Here is a 13,027-nt window from a genome sequence, read left to right on the forward strand (position 1 = left end):
CCCTAAGGAGGGCGCGTACCTGCATGGGGCTAGTACCTGTTTCCTGTGAAGGGGATAACCACGCTGGGTCTGTCATTAGCCAACAGGCAGAGCTCGCCCTGCAGGAAGCGATCAGGATTGCCCAGGAGTCCAACGACCACGTGTGTCTCCAGCACTGCTTGGTGAGCAGCCGGGTCATCCCCCGGGGTTCCCATCTGAGGCTGGGGGGTAATGATGCCCCACAAAAGGTGGAGAGAGCCGCCTGCTCTCAGTCATCCAGAATCACCGGAGCGGCCCCCGACCTCCACCTGCCTCTGAAAGACACTGGGGACGCAGCCCAAGATAATCCTTTGACCGCCTCTTTCAGTGTGCTGATAAGGGTGTGAGCCATTCCTAGACTCGGACTGAGCCCACAGGGCCCGCTCACCCATCCCCCCAGGGACCCGAGCCCTCCCTCAGAGGCTCAGAAGTCCTCGCAGCGTGTCGGCTCAGAGGCAGTTGGGGCGGGTTTGTGGGGCTCTTTGTTTCTGAAAGCAGATGCTGCTGAGGAGTTCTTGGACCCCTTGTTAGTACTTCTTATGACCTCACAATGAAATCTGCAGGTCTTTTGGGGCATTTTCACTGCAGTGATACATTTCTTTGGATTCCCCCACCAGAGCTGGCTCTATATCTTGGAACAGAAGAGATCAGATAGCTGTGTTCTGTTGGAACATTCAGTGAAGAAAGCCGTGCATTTTGGGCTACCGGTAAGGCCCCTTACACCTCCGGCCCATCACACTCAGGAGGCACAAAGAGGCCCGAGCCTTTGCTGGCATTTCTCTTCCCTTCTGGATTGAGTGTCTGCCTCTGTGTTTGGTTTTACTCTAAGGCTGGTTTAGCCCAGACTTGGGAAAGTAATGCTCAGACTTAGCCACTTTTGCCCTTTATAAACACTGAGGGTGCGCTAAGCTTTCAGCTGTGAATCTGAAGACAGCCATGATACAGCTGACGTGCATGGTGCTTTGTCCTCATAACGATGCTGGGAAGGAGATGGGGAAACTGAGGCTCCGAGTGTTTAAGTCACTTGCATATGGCCACACAACTAGTCAGGGTTCACTGCACTCCAGGCCTAGTCTTCTCTCCTCTCTGCTAGTCCCTCTGAATCTCTTTCATTTATTTATTTCTTTAGCTTTCATTAGTTTTGTGATAAGAGGTCTGCAGTGCTTAGCACATTAATAAAGATGAGAAAGGCTGATGTTTTTCACCTATTAAATAACGTCAGGAGCCAGTGACACAGTTTGCTGACTCCCAGTCTCAGGGGAGGAGTATTCATTTTTGTCCTGGCTCAGCTCATCTCTCCTCCGGCCAGTGGGCCTGGCCTTTGCTGGCTGCCCCCTCCCCTGCCATGCTGTCTGGCACCCATCCTTCAGGAGGGTCGATGACATTGCCCATTGCTGCACCAGGACCGAGTGAGGCAGAAGGAGTGAGCCTGCTCCTGATTTTAAAGGCCTGGCAGAGGCTGCTGTGGCCTCCCTTTGCCCCTTCTCTGGCAGGAGGCCCAGTCATGCCTGGGACTTCTCCTGAAAAGAAAAGCATGGTCACACGTAACTTTTTTTTTCTTTTTAATTCAATTTTATCTTCACTTTTAAATCTTCCTTCTCCCACCTACTGTGAAGGCAAGAAAAAAAAGCTCAGGGTGATTTTCATCTTCTCTTATTCCCACTGGGAATAAATTACTGGAAATTTTAATGGAAATCAGTGAGAAAATTTGATCTGGTAGCATCTTTCCCCCTACACTTTGTCAAACATACAAATTTAGGCTCTGAAGTGATAGTTTTCTCAACGCCACAGGGCGTCAGAGTGTGTCAGAGCAGCTCTGTAAACTGACCCTGCTTTGTGGCTGTGTGTCCCTAGTATTTAGCATCCCTTGGGATCCAGGCCTTGGTCCAGCAAAGAGCTTTTGCTGGGAAGACAGCGAGCAAGCTGATGGACGCCCTGAAGGACTCGGACCTTCTTCACTGGAAGCACAGCCTGGCGGAGCTTGTCGACATCAGTCTGGCCCAGAAGACAGCTGTATGGAGGCTCTATGGGCGCAGGTGAGCAGGACTCCTCCCTGTGCTTGTGCTGGGCGGCAGCTACCCCCTGGCCTCCCTTCACCTGGGTGAGGGCTCCTCATGGAAGAAGGGCGGGGAGATGAGCTCACAGTTTAAAGTGCTCCACCTTTGAGCTCCATCCTTCATGGAGCTGGCTCCCTGCCTTCATCCTTGCTGCCTCCTCCTGAGGGAGCCCCTTAAATGGGCTGTTTCTCCCTTCAGTTTCCTGGACAGTTAGTGTCCTTGCCCTTGCCTGTGATTGTCTGTAACCAGCCTTTGAATCCCAAAGCCTGATGGGTCGGCTTCTGCTGTGCTTGCTCCCCCCGTGGCACTTGTTATTTTTCACAAACCCCAGGCTCTCCCCTGGCCTCCTTCCCTTTTCCACACTTTGGTGGGAGGAGGACAGGAGCTGGTCTGCCTAGCAGTGATACCGAACATTCCCGTCCCGGAGAGCCCCAGACAGGATGGCACCGAGACTGCACAGGCCCAGACCTGCCTGCTACCTGGCTGCATTTAAAGTGGGGAGTCGGGAACAAAAAGTCTAGACTGAGCTCCTGCTTATGCTGAGCGCGACCTTCGGCCTCTTTGGATCTCTCCCAGGCTCAGCTTTTGATGTCTGTGCCTGGGGGGAAGCCACTGCAGATCCACACTATATACCCCAAAAGCTGGGAGAAAGGAAGGTAGCCATGTTTTCCTGCTTTAAAAATAGGTTGATATTTTTGTTTTTATATCACCTTTATTTTTAAATATCCCTCCCCTGGTCTCATCCAGAGAAGTATCCCTTGTAACCAAAAGTAGAAAGAAAAAACATTCAGCAGAACTCCCAGACCAGCCATGTGTGACCAGTTCCCTGGCCGTGGCTGCAGGAGGGGCGGCCTGGGCTCACTGTGGAAACTCGGTTCTGGTTCTTCTCCACGTGCAGCACCATGGCTCTCCAGCAGGCCCAGACTCTGCTTAGCATGAACAGCCTGGAGGCCTTGAACCTGGGTGTGCAGCAGAGCAACACCGAATCATTTGCAGTGGTGCTGTGTCACCTGGCCGAGCTCCATGCTGAGCAGGTGAGTGGACGTTCCTCCCTCCCAGGGTGGAGGACTCAGAGACCCCCTTTGGGGAGGGTAGCAGCCAAATGCAGGATCTCATATTCCTTGGGGGCCCATGGAAGCAAGGTACTGCAGGCCGGGAGTGACCATGAGGGGCTGTACAGGATGGAATGATGGGCTAGAGCATAGATTATCATATGTTCTTGAAAGTGGGGAAAAGGGAACCATCTGCTTTCCCCTGGCTGTAACTTCCTGGGCTGTGTGAGAGGAAACTGGAACTTCTGAAATATTTTTTCTCATAAGAAAGGGCAGAGAAACAGTTTTTCCTTTTGGTCTGAGTGTTTCATCAAGCACTTCCCTCTTTCTAAATAATCCCCCTTCTACACCTACAGACTTCTTTGTCCCTCAGCAGTTTGGCTTGTTGTTGGCCTGAACACACACTGGCACTCAACTTGACCCTGATTTGTGCTCAAGAGCTTGGAGTGGCTTTCATCCTGGTGGGAAATCCTCAGAGAAATCCCACTATTAATAATAGTTTTAGTGTTTTATGATTGTTCAAGCAGCTTGATAAGGAGTTACGAGCTGATGTTTTCCTTGTGTTTTTATCAGCCAGCCAGTCTTTCCCAGAGCTGAGGAAAGAGCCCTCAAGTTTCTGGTATGAAAATATGTAGCCGGCTGGGAGCCTTCTCTTAGTGTATTCTTTTGTGAATGTTTACAATGACTGCTACCCAGTCAGTCTTTTCCTTTTCTCACTTTCGGCCCCGACACATCTTTTGCCCAGTGCCATTCCCTAATGGGCACGTTGGCACTGGAGACTGTATCTGGGAGAGTTTCACCCAAGTATTTGGTTTAATCATTGTGACATTCTGAAATATTCTTGAGACATCTTTTTTTTTTAAGTAGAGAAATGAAATCTGGCCAAGTATGACTTTCATGAGATACACAGGGCAGAAGGAATTTTATTCTGCTTAGAAGACTGCTTTTTAAAAATTATGGCTTTCACAACACCTCATTAACATGAATCCCATAAGCTTTACTTAAGTCTGGTTCTTTTAAGTTCCTGTGGTTCATTTAGGGTTAAGTTAAAAAGACCCAGAGAAAGCATTGTGTCCTTTGGATCTTGTTAATATTCCCCGCTTCCGCCTCCTTCCCTTGTGTCCAGGCCTGAGTCTATTCCAGCTGGGTCCCGTGTGGGGCAGCTTCAGAGCTGGGCTGCCCTCTGATGTCCCAGGTGGACAGCATCCAGGGGTTTTTTATTTCAGCTTCTTCCTTTTCCCTCCCCTCCCTTTGCTGAATAACAAGGAAAAACATTTAAAATTTAGAAACTTCCAAGATAAACATGCAAAAAACCCCAAAAAGCTAGAGATCAAGAATTTTCCTTTGTATAATGACCATCATGCAGGTGGATTGTTTCACTGGGAAATTAGAATGACTGGTTGGTTCCTGTGTTCTGGAGGTTAGGGCCGTGCCAGGAGAATCTGCTTGCCCACTTGTGATGGTATTACTTATTTTTCACTCCCATTTCTTTGGCACCTTGCCTTTACATTTTATATCATCACTTCATTTGATCCTCACAGCAACTTTATGAATTCATGAGCACAAGAATTCTCATCCTCATTTAACAGATGAGGAAGTGGAGGCCCGGAGGCATCCCACAGGGACAGAGCCCAGGCTGTAGCTGGGGCCCAAGTCACAGCAGCTCAGGTTTGGAGTGAACCTCCTCACTGTGGCTCTGGGAGCAGGGGCACAAGTGGTATCCCCGTCAGAGCCAGTGACTACTTAACTAATAAAAGTCACCCAGATTTGAACTCAGGTCTTCTTGGGGCCAAGTCTTGATCTGGGGTCTTATTGATAAAGGCAGGGTCCTCCCATCCTGAGCGACTAGTTGACCTCTTCCCATAAATCCTCTGTGAGAGTGTCAGGCAGCCTCCCCCACCCCCAACCCTCATCACAAGATACTAGGGTCCTTCTCCATCTCTTGATGTTGTGTGGATGGTTTCCATGGGAGCAGTTTCAGTGTTTATGAATTGGTCCCCACTTTGCCATGTGACTGGCCTGCCTTTTCTAAAAAGACACCCACTTTCATGTTTATTTCTGATCTTGTAAAATTGATTTTCCACATAGCATTGGGTGATAGACATGGTTTTATTTGGGTGGATCCTTCGGGGAAGAAATTGGGGCTTGCCTGTTGTAAAATCCATTGCTTCTAGACTCCTTGACCCACAGAGAGTGGAGCACATCACTTAATGGCAGAATGAAATGTCTTGTCAAGCTAGCGTCCTGGTTCTTTTCCTGTCCAGGTTGAGCTGAATCGCCACGTCAAGAGTCATTTATCCCTAACAGTTAACAGTAACAGCTAGCATGCACATAGAGCTTTAAGGTTTGTGAAGCACTTTACAATTAATATCTCACTTGATCTTTAGAACAACCCTGGGAGGTAGTGTTCTTATTATTCCCATTTTACAGTTGAAGCAACTAAGGCAAACAGGTTAAGTGATTTGTCCAAGATCACCCAGCTAGGTGTCTGAGGCTGGATTTGAGCTCAGGTTTTCCTGATTCTAAGTGCAGCTCTCTATCCACTGTACCACCCAGCTGCCTACTTTGGGCACTGAGCACTGGGGGGATGCTGGGGATGCAGAGAGAGACCAGAAATAGTCTGTGTTCTCAAGAGGCTTAATCGTAATGGCTGGTCGGAGCAGTCTCAGAGGTGGCTCAGGCTGGTGGGAACTTTTGTGGTCCCCGGGGACATGTGCACTAATCTCAGGAGCTAGCTGTGCTTTTCCTCATACAGTCCACGGCAGTGCCCCTCAGGGCAGGCCCAAGCCATTAGAACTGTTGCCCATCGTGACAGCTTTCACTTTGGGACCAAGCAGGGGACATCTCAGCTCCCGTACTGGCAGCGAGGGCCCGAGTATCCCTGTGCCTCATGCATGTCATTGATGGCGCAGACATTGATGGCATCTGTAAGACAGGAGCCAGGCTGGCCGGCTGAAAGGCCTCCTGGGGCCTCCCACATGAGATGAGCCGGTTCCTTCCAGTGCTGCCGGCTCTTGTCCCCAGAAGCTGAGCCTCGGCAGCAGCTGCTCCTCTCCTTGGGAAGGATGAGTCGGGCTCTGGCCCAAGCTGACACACGCAGTGGGGCTTTTCTCTTTCAGGGCTGTTTGGCTGCTGCTTCTGAAGTACTAGAGCACTTAAAAGAAAGGTTCCCGCCCAACAGTCAGCACGCACAGGTACTTGGCTGCTTGGATGGCCTCAGAGGTGCATTGCGTGTCCCCCAAAAAGCATGAAAGGGATGTGGGTTGGCTGATTGTATGGGCTGCATGAGCTTCCCTGACCTGAGCAGCCCCCAGGCCCCCAACCTGAGCTGTTTGTAACTAATGGGAGAGGACAGTCCTGGAGGAGCTAAGGGGGGCCTCAAGGAGATTTGTTTCAGTCCCCTCATTTTCCACAGGAAGGCTATGAAGTCCAGAGAGTGGAGGTGACAAGAAAAGACCAGGGACTCCCTGGGCTTCTGGCTCCCCATACCATGGCCTTCCCAGGACTCCCCACACTGCCCCTGAGTACTTTGAGCACTGGTTGCTGATTTTAGAAGGCACAGGAGAAGATTCTAAGAAAGGGGCTGGGACAGGGTCTAACTTGTCCTAAGTGATATTTCTCTGGGAGATAGAGGGGCCCAAGGTGGCTGTGTTGTGCCTCTGCCTTAGGGGATACTGACTCAGACTTTCAGCCTCTCCAGCTTTGGAGCCTTCCATGCTATCCAGAAGAGGAGACTTTATAAACGTCCTAAGGCCCTTTGGTGTTATCTTGCTCTCTTTGTATTCCTGCTGAGGGAGTTATGAGTCCAAAGGAGCTGATTTTTCTTCCCTCTCTTCTCTGAGAACCTAGAATTGGAAGGACTTTCTATTTGCATATTTTCCTAAGACTGGTCCCCAGCCTCTCAGACTCTTAGAATCCAATTGGAAATGTACCATTACTTAGACTGTTTTCATGAAATATAGTTTTATTAAGCTCCCGTTGGGTGGGAGCCCATGCTGGGCCCTGGACGAGGCAGACTCACATTAGAGTCCCTACTTTAAATATTTGTTGCCTCCTAGTCCATGTCTTTGAATCAAACGGGTAAGCAGGAAATTCAGGACTGAAATTGGTTCTGGAGAAGCGACTGACTTTTGGGCTGGCAGGTGTGTGGACCTTGATGGGGCTGTAGGGCTTGCAATCTTCAGCAGGTTTTAAAAAAGGGTGGGAGTGAATTCTGAGGAGAGGGGCTGCTTAGCAACCCTACACCATAGGAGGACAGAGAAAAACCACTTTTTTTTCCTTAATGAGCAGTTTGTGAGTTTTTTTTTTAGTTGTTATTTATTTGCCCTGTAGTTGTGGATGCTCTGTGAGCAGAAAATACAGTTTGGAAGAGCTATGAATGATGGTAAATACCACGTGGCAGATTCTCTCGTAACAGGAATCACGGCCCTTAACAGCCTAGAGGGAGCCTACAGGTAAGAGCTTTCTCTGGAGGAAGTCTTTACCACTGGTTTTCTTTTTGTTTGTGTGAATCCTGTATTTGTGAATGATATCATTTAATAATTCACTTTAGATTTTTTTACATTAAAAATGGATTCTGCCTATCTTCCTAGTCCTTCTGATTGATATTAAGAGGGAATTCTGGCAGAGACAGTGTCTTTTCTCATCATTGAACAAACATGTATTAAGTGGCTACTAAATGTCATTGTGGTGTGGCTACTCTGAAGGCTGCAAAGAAGATTTTTGTCCCTCCCTATAATGAACTTTCCATAATACTATTTACTAGTTAACATTTATATTGTATATTAAGATTTGTAGGCTACATTACAAATATGTCATTTTATCTACACTATAACCTCGGAAAATAGATGCTATTATTATCTCCATTTTACACAATATCTGAGACAGATTGTGACTTGCCAAGGGTCACACAGTTGGTAAATGTCTCACGCAATATTTGAACTCAAATCTTTCTAACTCTTAAGCTCAGCACTAGATGGAAGATAGATGCATATCGGATAATTTTTGAACAAAACGCTTTTGTACATAAAACCTTATTATCTGCTGCCATGATATCTTGTTAGATTGTAGTATAGTAGATAGTATTACTAATACAATATTGGTAAAACTGCAAATTGGTCTAATTGTTTTAGAAAATAATTTGGAATTAAACAATAGACATTACCAAACTCTTTGGTAACCTGTTAACCATGTTTTGGTACTACGGTGCATTTGCTTGAAGGAGATAAAAAAGTGGAGCTCATTTATACAAAAAATATTCATAGTAGAACTTTTGTAGTATCAAAGAACTAAAATAAGTGCCAGTCATTGAAACAATGGCTAGCCAAGATGTGACATTTGAATGTAATGGAATATTATTGTGTAGTAAGAGATAGTACCAAGAGGAATGCAGAAAGATTTATTGATGAACTGATGCAGAATGAAGGGAGCAGAGCCAGGAAAACAATATATAGAATGACTCTATGACAGAAATGAAAAGAACACTAAAAATAAGTTGAATCAGGATAATTTCAGAGAGGCCTGGAAAGACTTGCATGAACTGATGCTAAGTAAAATGAGTAGAGCCAGGAGATCATTGTATAATTATACGATGATCGATTCTGATGGATGTGGTTCATCTCAACTATTCAGGCCAGTTTCGATGGTCTTGTGATGGAGAAAGCCATAGGCACTCAGAGAGAAGACTGTGGGAACTGACTGTGGATCACAACATAGTATTTTTACTTTTTTTATTGTTTACTTGCATTTTGTTTTTGTTTTTTTTAATTTGATTTTTCTTGTGCAGCATGATAATTGTGGAAACATGTCTAGAAGAATTGCACATATTTAATATATATTGAATTACTTACCATCTGAGGGGACGGACGGAGTGAGGGGAAGGGAGGGAAAATATTGAAACACAAGGTTTTACAGGGGTGAATGTTGAAAATTGTCTATGCATATGTTTTGAAAATAAAAAGCTTTAATAAAAAGTAAGCTAGATTCTGAGTATCATTGCAATTACTGAGTATTTTGATTCTGAGTAATTGTAGTGACTGACCTTGGTCCAGGAGAACAGATAATGAAATATAATTTCTTTTCTCAAAAGAAACAGTTTGATGTGAAGAATCAGATGATTATTTTTTCTTACACAGGAGGGGTCAGTATTGGGTATAAGGAGAAGGTTATATCTAGAAAAAATTATTATTAAAAGTAAAAAGTATCAATAAAGCTTGGCTTAAAACTAAATTGTATGTTACTGAAAATTGGAGAATAGTGATTGTCTGTGATTGCAGTGAAATGGCAGCTCTTATAAAGGTACAATTGAAACTCATCCTCTTTTCATCCTGTGAGCTTCTTGTCCATGTTCTCCATAAATTGTCCATGGGGCCCATCCAGTGTGCAGGGGGGCCTTCCTCGAGAGTTCTTGGCCCAGGACAATCTGTGATACACTTAGAGTGCAATACAGGGCTCAGTGCCAGCCGAGAAGTTTCATGTTGGATGTGGAACTTGACGTGGGCCTCTGAGAGTGACTTGGGATGAATAATGACCCCAGAGTAGGATTTTCCTCCCCAGAAGTGCTCAGAGCCAGAGAAGTTCGGGGCCAAGCACGGAGGTCTCCAAGAGGAGATTGAGGAAGCTGTCCCTGCCCTTGGGAAGTGTGCTTGTGGGGACCCAGACAAGGGGCTACGGAGGCTCTCCCTAATCCCGTGCGTTTCTTTGTCTTCCTTATAGGAAGGCAATTGTCTTACAAGCCCAGAACCAGATGTCGGAGGCTCATAAGCTTCTCCAGAAGTTGTTGGTTCAGTGTCAGAAGATGAAGAACACAGAAATGGTGATTAGGTAAGAGGCCGAATTTTTCCTAGGCCTACTGGGATGTCACATCTGTGCTGGACTTGTAATCAAATCTCCCTTACGCAGCTTCCTCCTGAGCAACCAAGAACCTTTTTGTAGCGGGAATGACCTTCCACCTCTCATTCCCAGTTCTCCGTTATTTAAAGTGGATGTTTTTCTCCCAGGCCTTCTTAAAATGGGGCCTGGAGAATAGTGTCAGCTGATCTCAGCTGAGTGATATTGGTCCCTGATGGGGTGACCTCGGTCACTTTCCAGCGTCCTCTCACATTCATTTGGAATAAGTTTATTTCTTTTATAAACAAAATACCAGGCTCAGTTTCAGTAGAGGAGGACAGAAATCAGCCTTGAGTGAAGATGAAACCAAGATTGTTCTCCTGACAAACAGCAGAAAAAGCCCGAGAAGGAAGCATGAATTGGGGGCTGATTCTCCGGAGGTGGCCGTGGCTGCCAAGGCCCGAGGCGGGGGTCTCACGATTGGGTGACTCCCTCACATCGGGCTTGTTTCTTCCTGTTTCTGGGATAGCGTTCTGCTGGCCGTGGCGGAGCTGTACTGGAGGTCTTCTTGCCACACCATCGCCCTGCCCGTCCTGCTGCAAGCATTGGCTCTGTCCAGGGAGTACCGGCTCCAGTACCTGGCCTCAGAGACTGTGCTGAGCTTGGCTTTCTCCCAGGTGAGCAACTCTTGTTGTGTAAGAGGGTGAGGGGTCCTGTTACCCCCAGTGACCCTGAGGTTTTACTTTCTGCTGGTGATGGGTGGGCATGGGTGCTGATGCTCTGGGAAGCAAGAGCCTGGACTCCCTGGGTCAGCACCTGCTATCTATCTTCTTAGAATCACTTTGTCTCTTCCCAGAGAGAGACTTTGGTTTGTCACAGGGGTGCCTTGATGATTCCTGATTTTCCTCAGTCTGGAGCACCTCTCTACCAGTGCACATTGCACATCATATTTCGAGCCATTCTTATCCCATCATTTGAGCCGGAGGGCTTCCCGTAGCATTCTCTGGTCACCAGTGTACATGTGGACAGTTTTTCACTTCTCCCTTAGTTGGTCATACGTATCACCGAATTCAAGGCCAATGAATGTATGTGTCCTTGTGTGAAATGAGGAAACCATATCAGGGGAACATCACCTATGATCCTGAAAAGGCTTTTGAAAATCATATCATTTTGGATTTCCTAAAAGTTATTTAAATCATACTTACACAGACTCCTCCTATACAACCCAGAACTTTTTGTAGCACAAATGACTTTCCATCTTTCACGCTTCCATTTCTCCATTATTTAAATGAATGTTTTTCTCTCAGGCATTTTTAAAGTGGGGCCTGGAGAATAGTTATCAGTTTGAGCCAGAGGCTCCTCCTTCAGGGAAGAATACAGTGACTTAGCAGAACAGAAACAAAAGCTGTTGCATGACCTCTCACGGCCCTCAAGGAGCACAGGCAGATCTTGTTGGGGTTTTTTTTCCTGCAGCTTATCCTTGGAATTCCTGAGCAGGCCTTGAACATTCTCCATATGGCCATTGAGCCCATCTTGGCAGATGGGGCTGTGCTGGACAAAGGGCGTGCTATGTTTCTGGTGGCCAAGTGCCAGGTTGCTTCTGCTGCTTCCTATGATCCCCAGAAGAAAGTAGAAGGTACAGTCAAGCCAGCCTTCTTGTGCTCCTTTCAGGCCAGGCTCTCCAGTTGGGGTTCCAGTAGAAAGGAAGGTGTTCTGCTGCCCTAAGTCTTCATAGACTTCTGTTAGCTTTTCACAAAAGGCTTAGAGTGCTTCTAGGAATATTGGGGTTAGAGGTTTAAAGTAAAAAAAATGAGAAACATCTTCCACAGAGTCATGTGCTCTTAGAAATGAGGGCTTGAAGCCTACTGCAAGAATCTAAAGCCCGAGTCAGAATTTTTTTTAACGAGAAAGAGGAATGGAAATGTATCCAGGAAACAAATAACAGGTAGAACTCGATCTCAAATCTGAAAAGGAGATAGGGCTATATAGAGACTTTCCCTAATTAACCAAATTAAAGGGACTCCCTTCTACTTTTTTTTTTTTAATCAGCTTTGGAGTCAGCCATCCTGAACCTCAACGAAGCCAAGAGTTACTTTGCAAAAGTGGACTGCAAAGAGCAAATCAGAGACGTTCTTTACTTCCAGGCGAGGCTCTACCACATGCTGGGGAAGGCCCAAGAGAGGAACAGATGCGCCATGCTCTTCCGTCAGTTACATCAGGAGCTTCCGGCTCATGGGGTGCCCTTAGTCAACCACCTCTAGCCCAAGGACAGCCGATGCTGGCTTTGTGGCGAATGTTTTCTTCTCCTCACCTTTAAATGATGTATTTTTTGTGTATTATTGGAATCCCCTTATCAATAAAAAGACTGCCTTCAGTTTAGCTCATTCCCTTTTATTTTGCTACGGGAAAGAAAATCCAGGGCTTCCTTCCTCTTACCATTGTTGGGCTTTTTGTTGTTAAATATTGACTATGTTAACAAAGAATTAGAAGTGTCAAAGATTGTGTCCTTTCTAAGCCCAGTTCTTGTATGTTTGGAATTGCCCACACCTGCATAATTGTGGGTGATTTTCCTTCCCCTGTTCTGAGAGAAAGCCCAGGAAGAGGAAGATGAGAAGAAAATGGGAGTAAATCCAGCTGGAATATAAGAGACAGGAAATCTAAGGGAAATGATGGAAATGTCATCACTGGACAGGAAAGAGGCAAAAAACTAAGAGAGGAGAAGTAGAACAAGAGAGATTGCTGAATAAAAATCAGTGGAGAGGTACAGAATGGAAGAACTGGAATACAATCCAGAATTTGGAAATTTCCCGACTTGTTAAGAAGAACACAGTAATTTGGTGTAAACTCCCTGAGAGCAGGAATTCTTTTTATTTTTTTTTTAATCATGAGTATCTAACATCATATCATTAAAAAATGTTTATTGATTTGCTTTTGAAGAATAGGTCTGGAAACAGACTTGATGTCCAAAAATATCACTGCAACAACAATAAGAATCTATAAAAACAAATCTACAGCAGATGAACCATTTATTTGAGATAATAAAGTGTGGGGTATCCTTATGTTTAAATGGGA

At 46.1% G+C, this 13,027-nt stretch overlaps 1 protein-coding gene across 2 annotated transcripts in view; it reads left to right on the forward strand.

The window, feature by feature from the left end:
• The window catches only part of ANAPC5 (anaphase promoting complex subunit 5), a 28,163-nt gene extending 15,829 nt beyond the window's left edge, over positions 1 to 12,334 (forward strand). The window contains exons 8-17 of one of the 2 annotated variants that reach the window (XM_051972750.1): positions 80 to 161; positions 636 to 725; positions 1,873 to 2,054; positions 2,974 to 3,109; positions 6,247 to 6,321; positions 7,460 to 7,581; positions 9,842 to 9,949; positions 10,485 to 10,632; positions 11,429 to 11,591; positions 12,005 to 12,334. In XM_051972750.1, coding sequence (XP_051828710.1) covers positions 80 to 161; positions 636 to 725; positions 1,873 to 2,054; positions 2,974 to 3,109; positions 6,247 to 6,321; positions 7,460 to 7,581; positions 9,842 to 9,949; positions 10,485 to 10,632; positions 11,429 to 11,591; positions 12,005 to 12,216 — 1,318 coding nt within the window. In that variant the 3' untranslated portion in view covers positions 12,217 to 12,334. The remainder of the gene's footprint in view (positions 1 to 79; positions 162 to 635; positions 726 to 1,872; positions 2,055 to 2,973; positions 3,110 to 6,246; positions 6,322 to 7,459; positions 7,582 to 9,841; positions 9,950 to 10,484; positions 10,633 to 11,428; positions 11,592 to 12,004) is intronic. The other variant, XM_051972751.1, reaches the window with a different exon arrangement.
• Positions 12,335 to 13,027: the final 693 nt, after the last annotated feature.

The sequence above is a fragment of the Antechinus flavipes genome, chromosome 1 (genome assembly GCF_016432865.1).
Source record: "Antechinus flavipes isolate AdamAnt ecotype Samford, QLD, Australia chromosome 1, AdamAnt_v2, whole genome shotgun sequence".
In the NCBI taxonomy this organism is placed as follows: domain Eukaryota; kingdom Metazoa; phylum Chordata; class Mammalia; order Dasyuromorphia; family Dasyuridae; genus Antechinus; species Antechinus flavipes.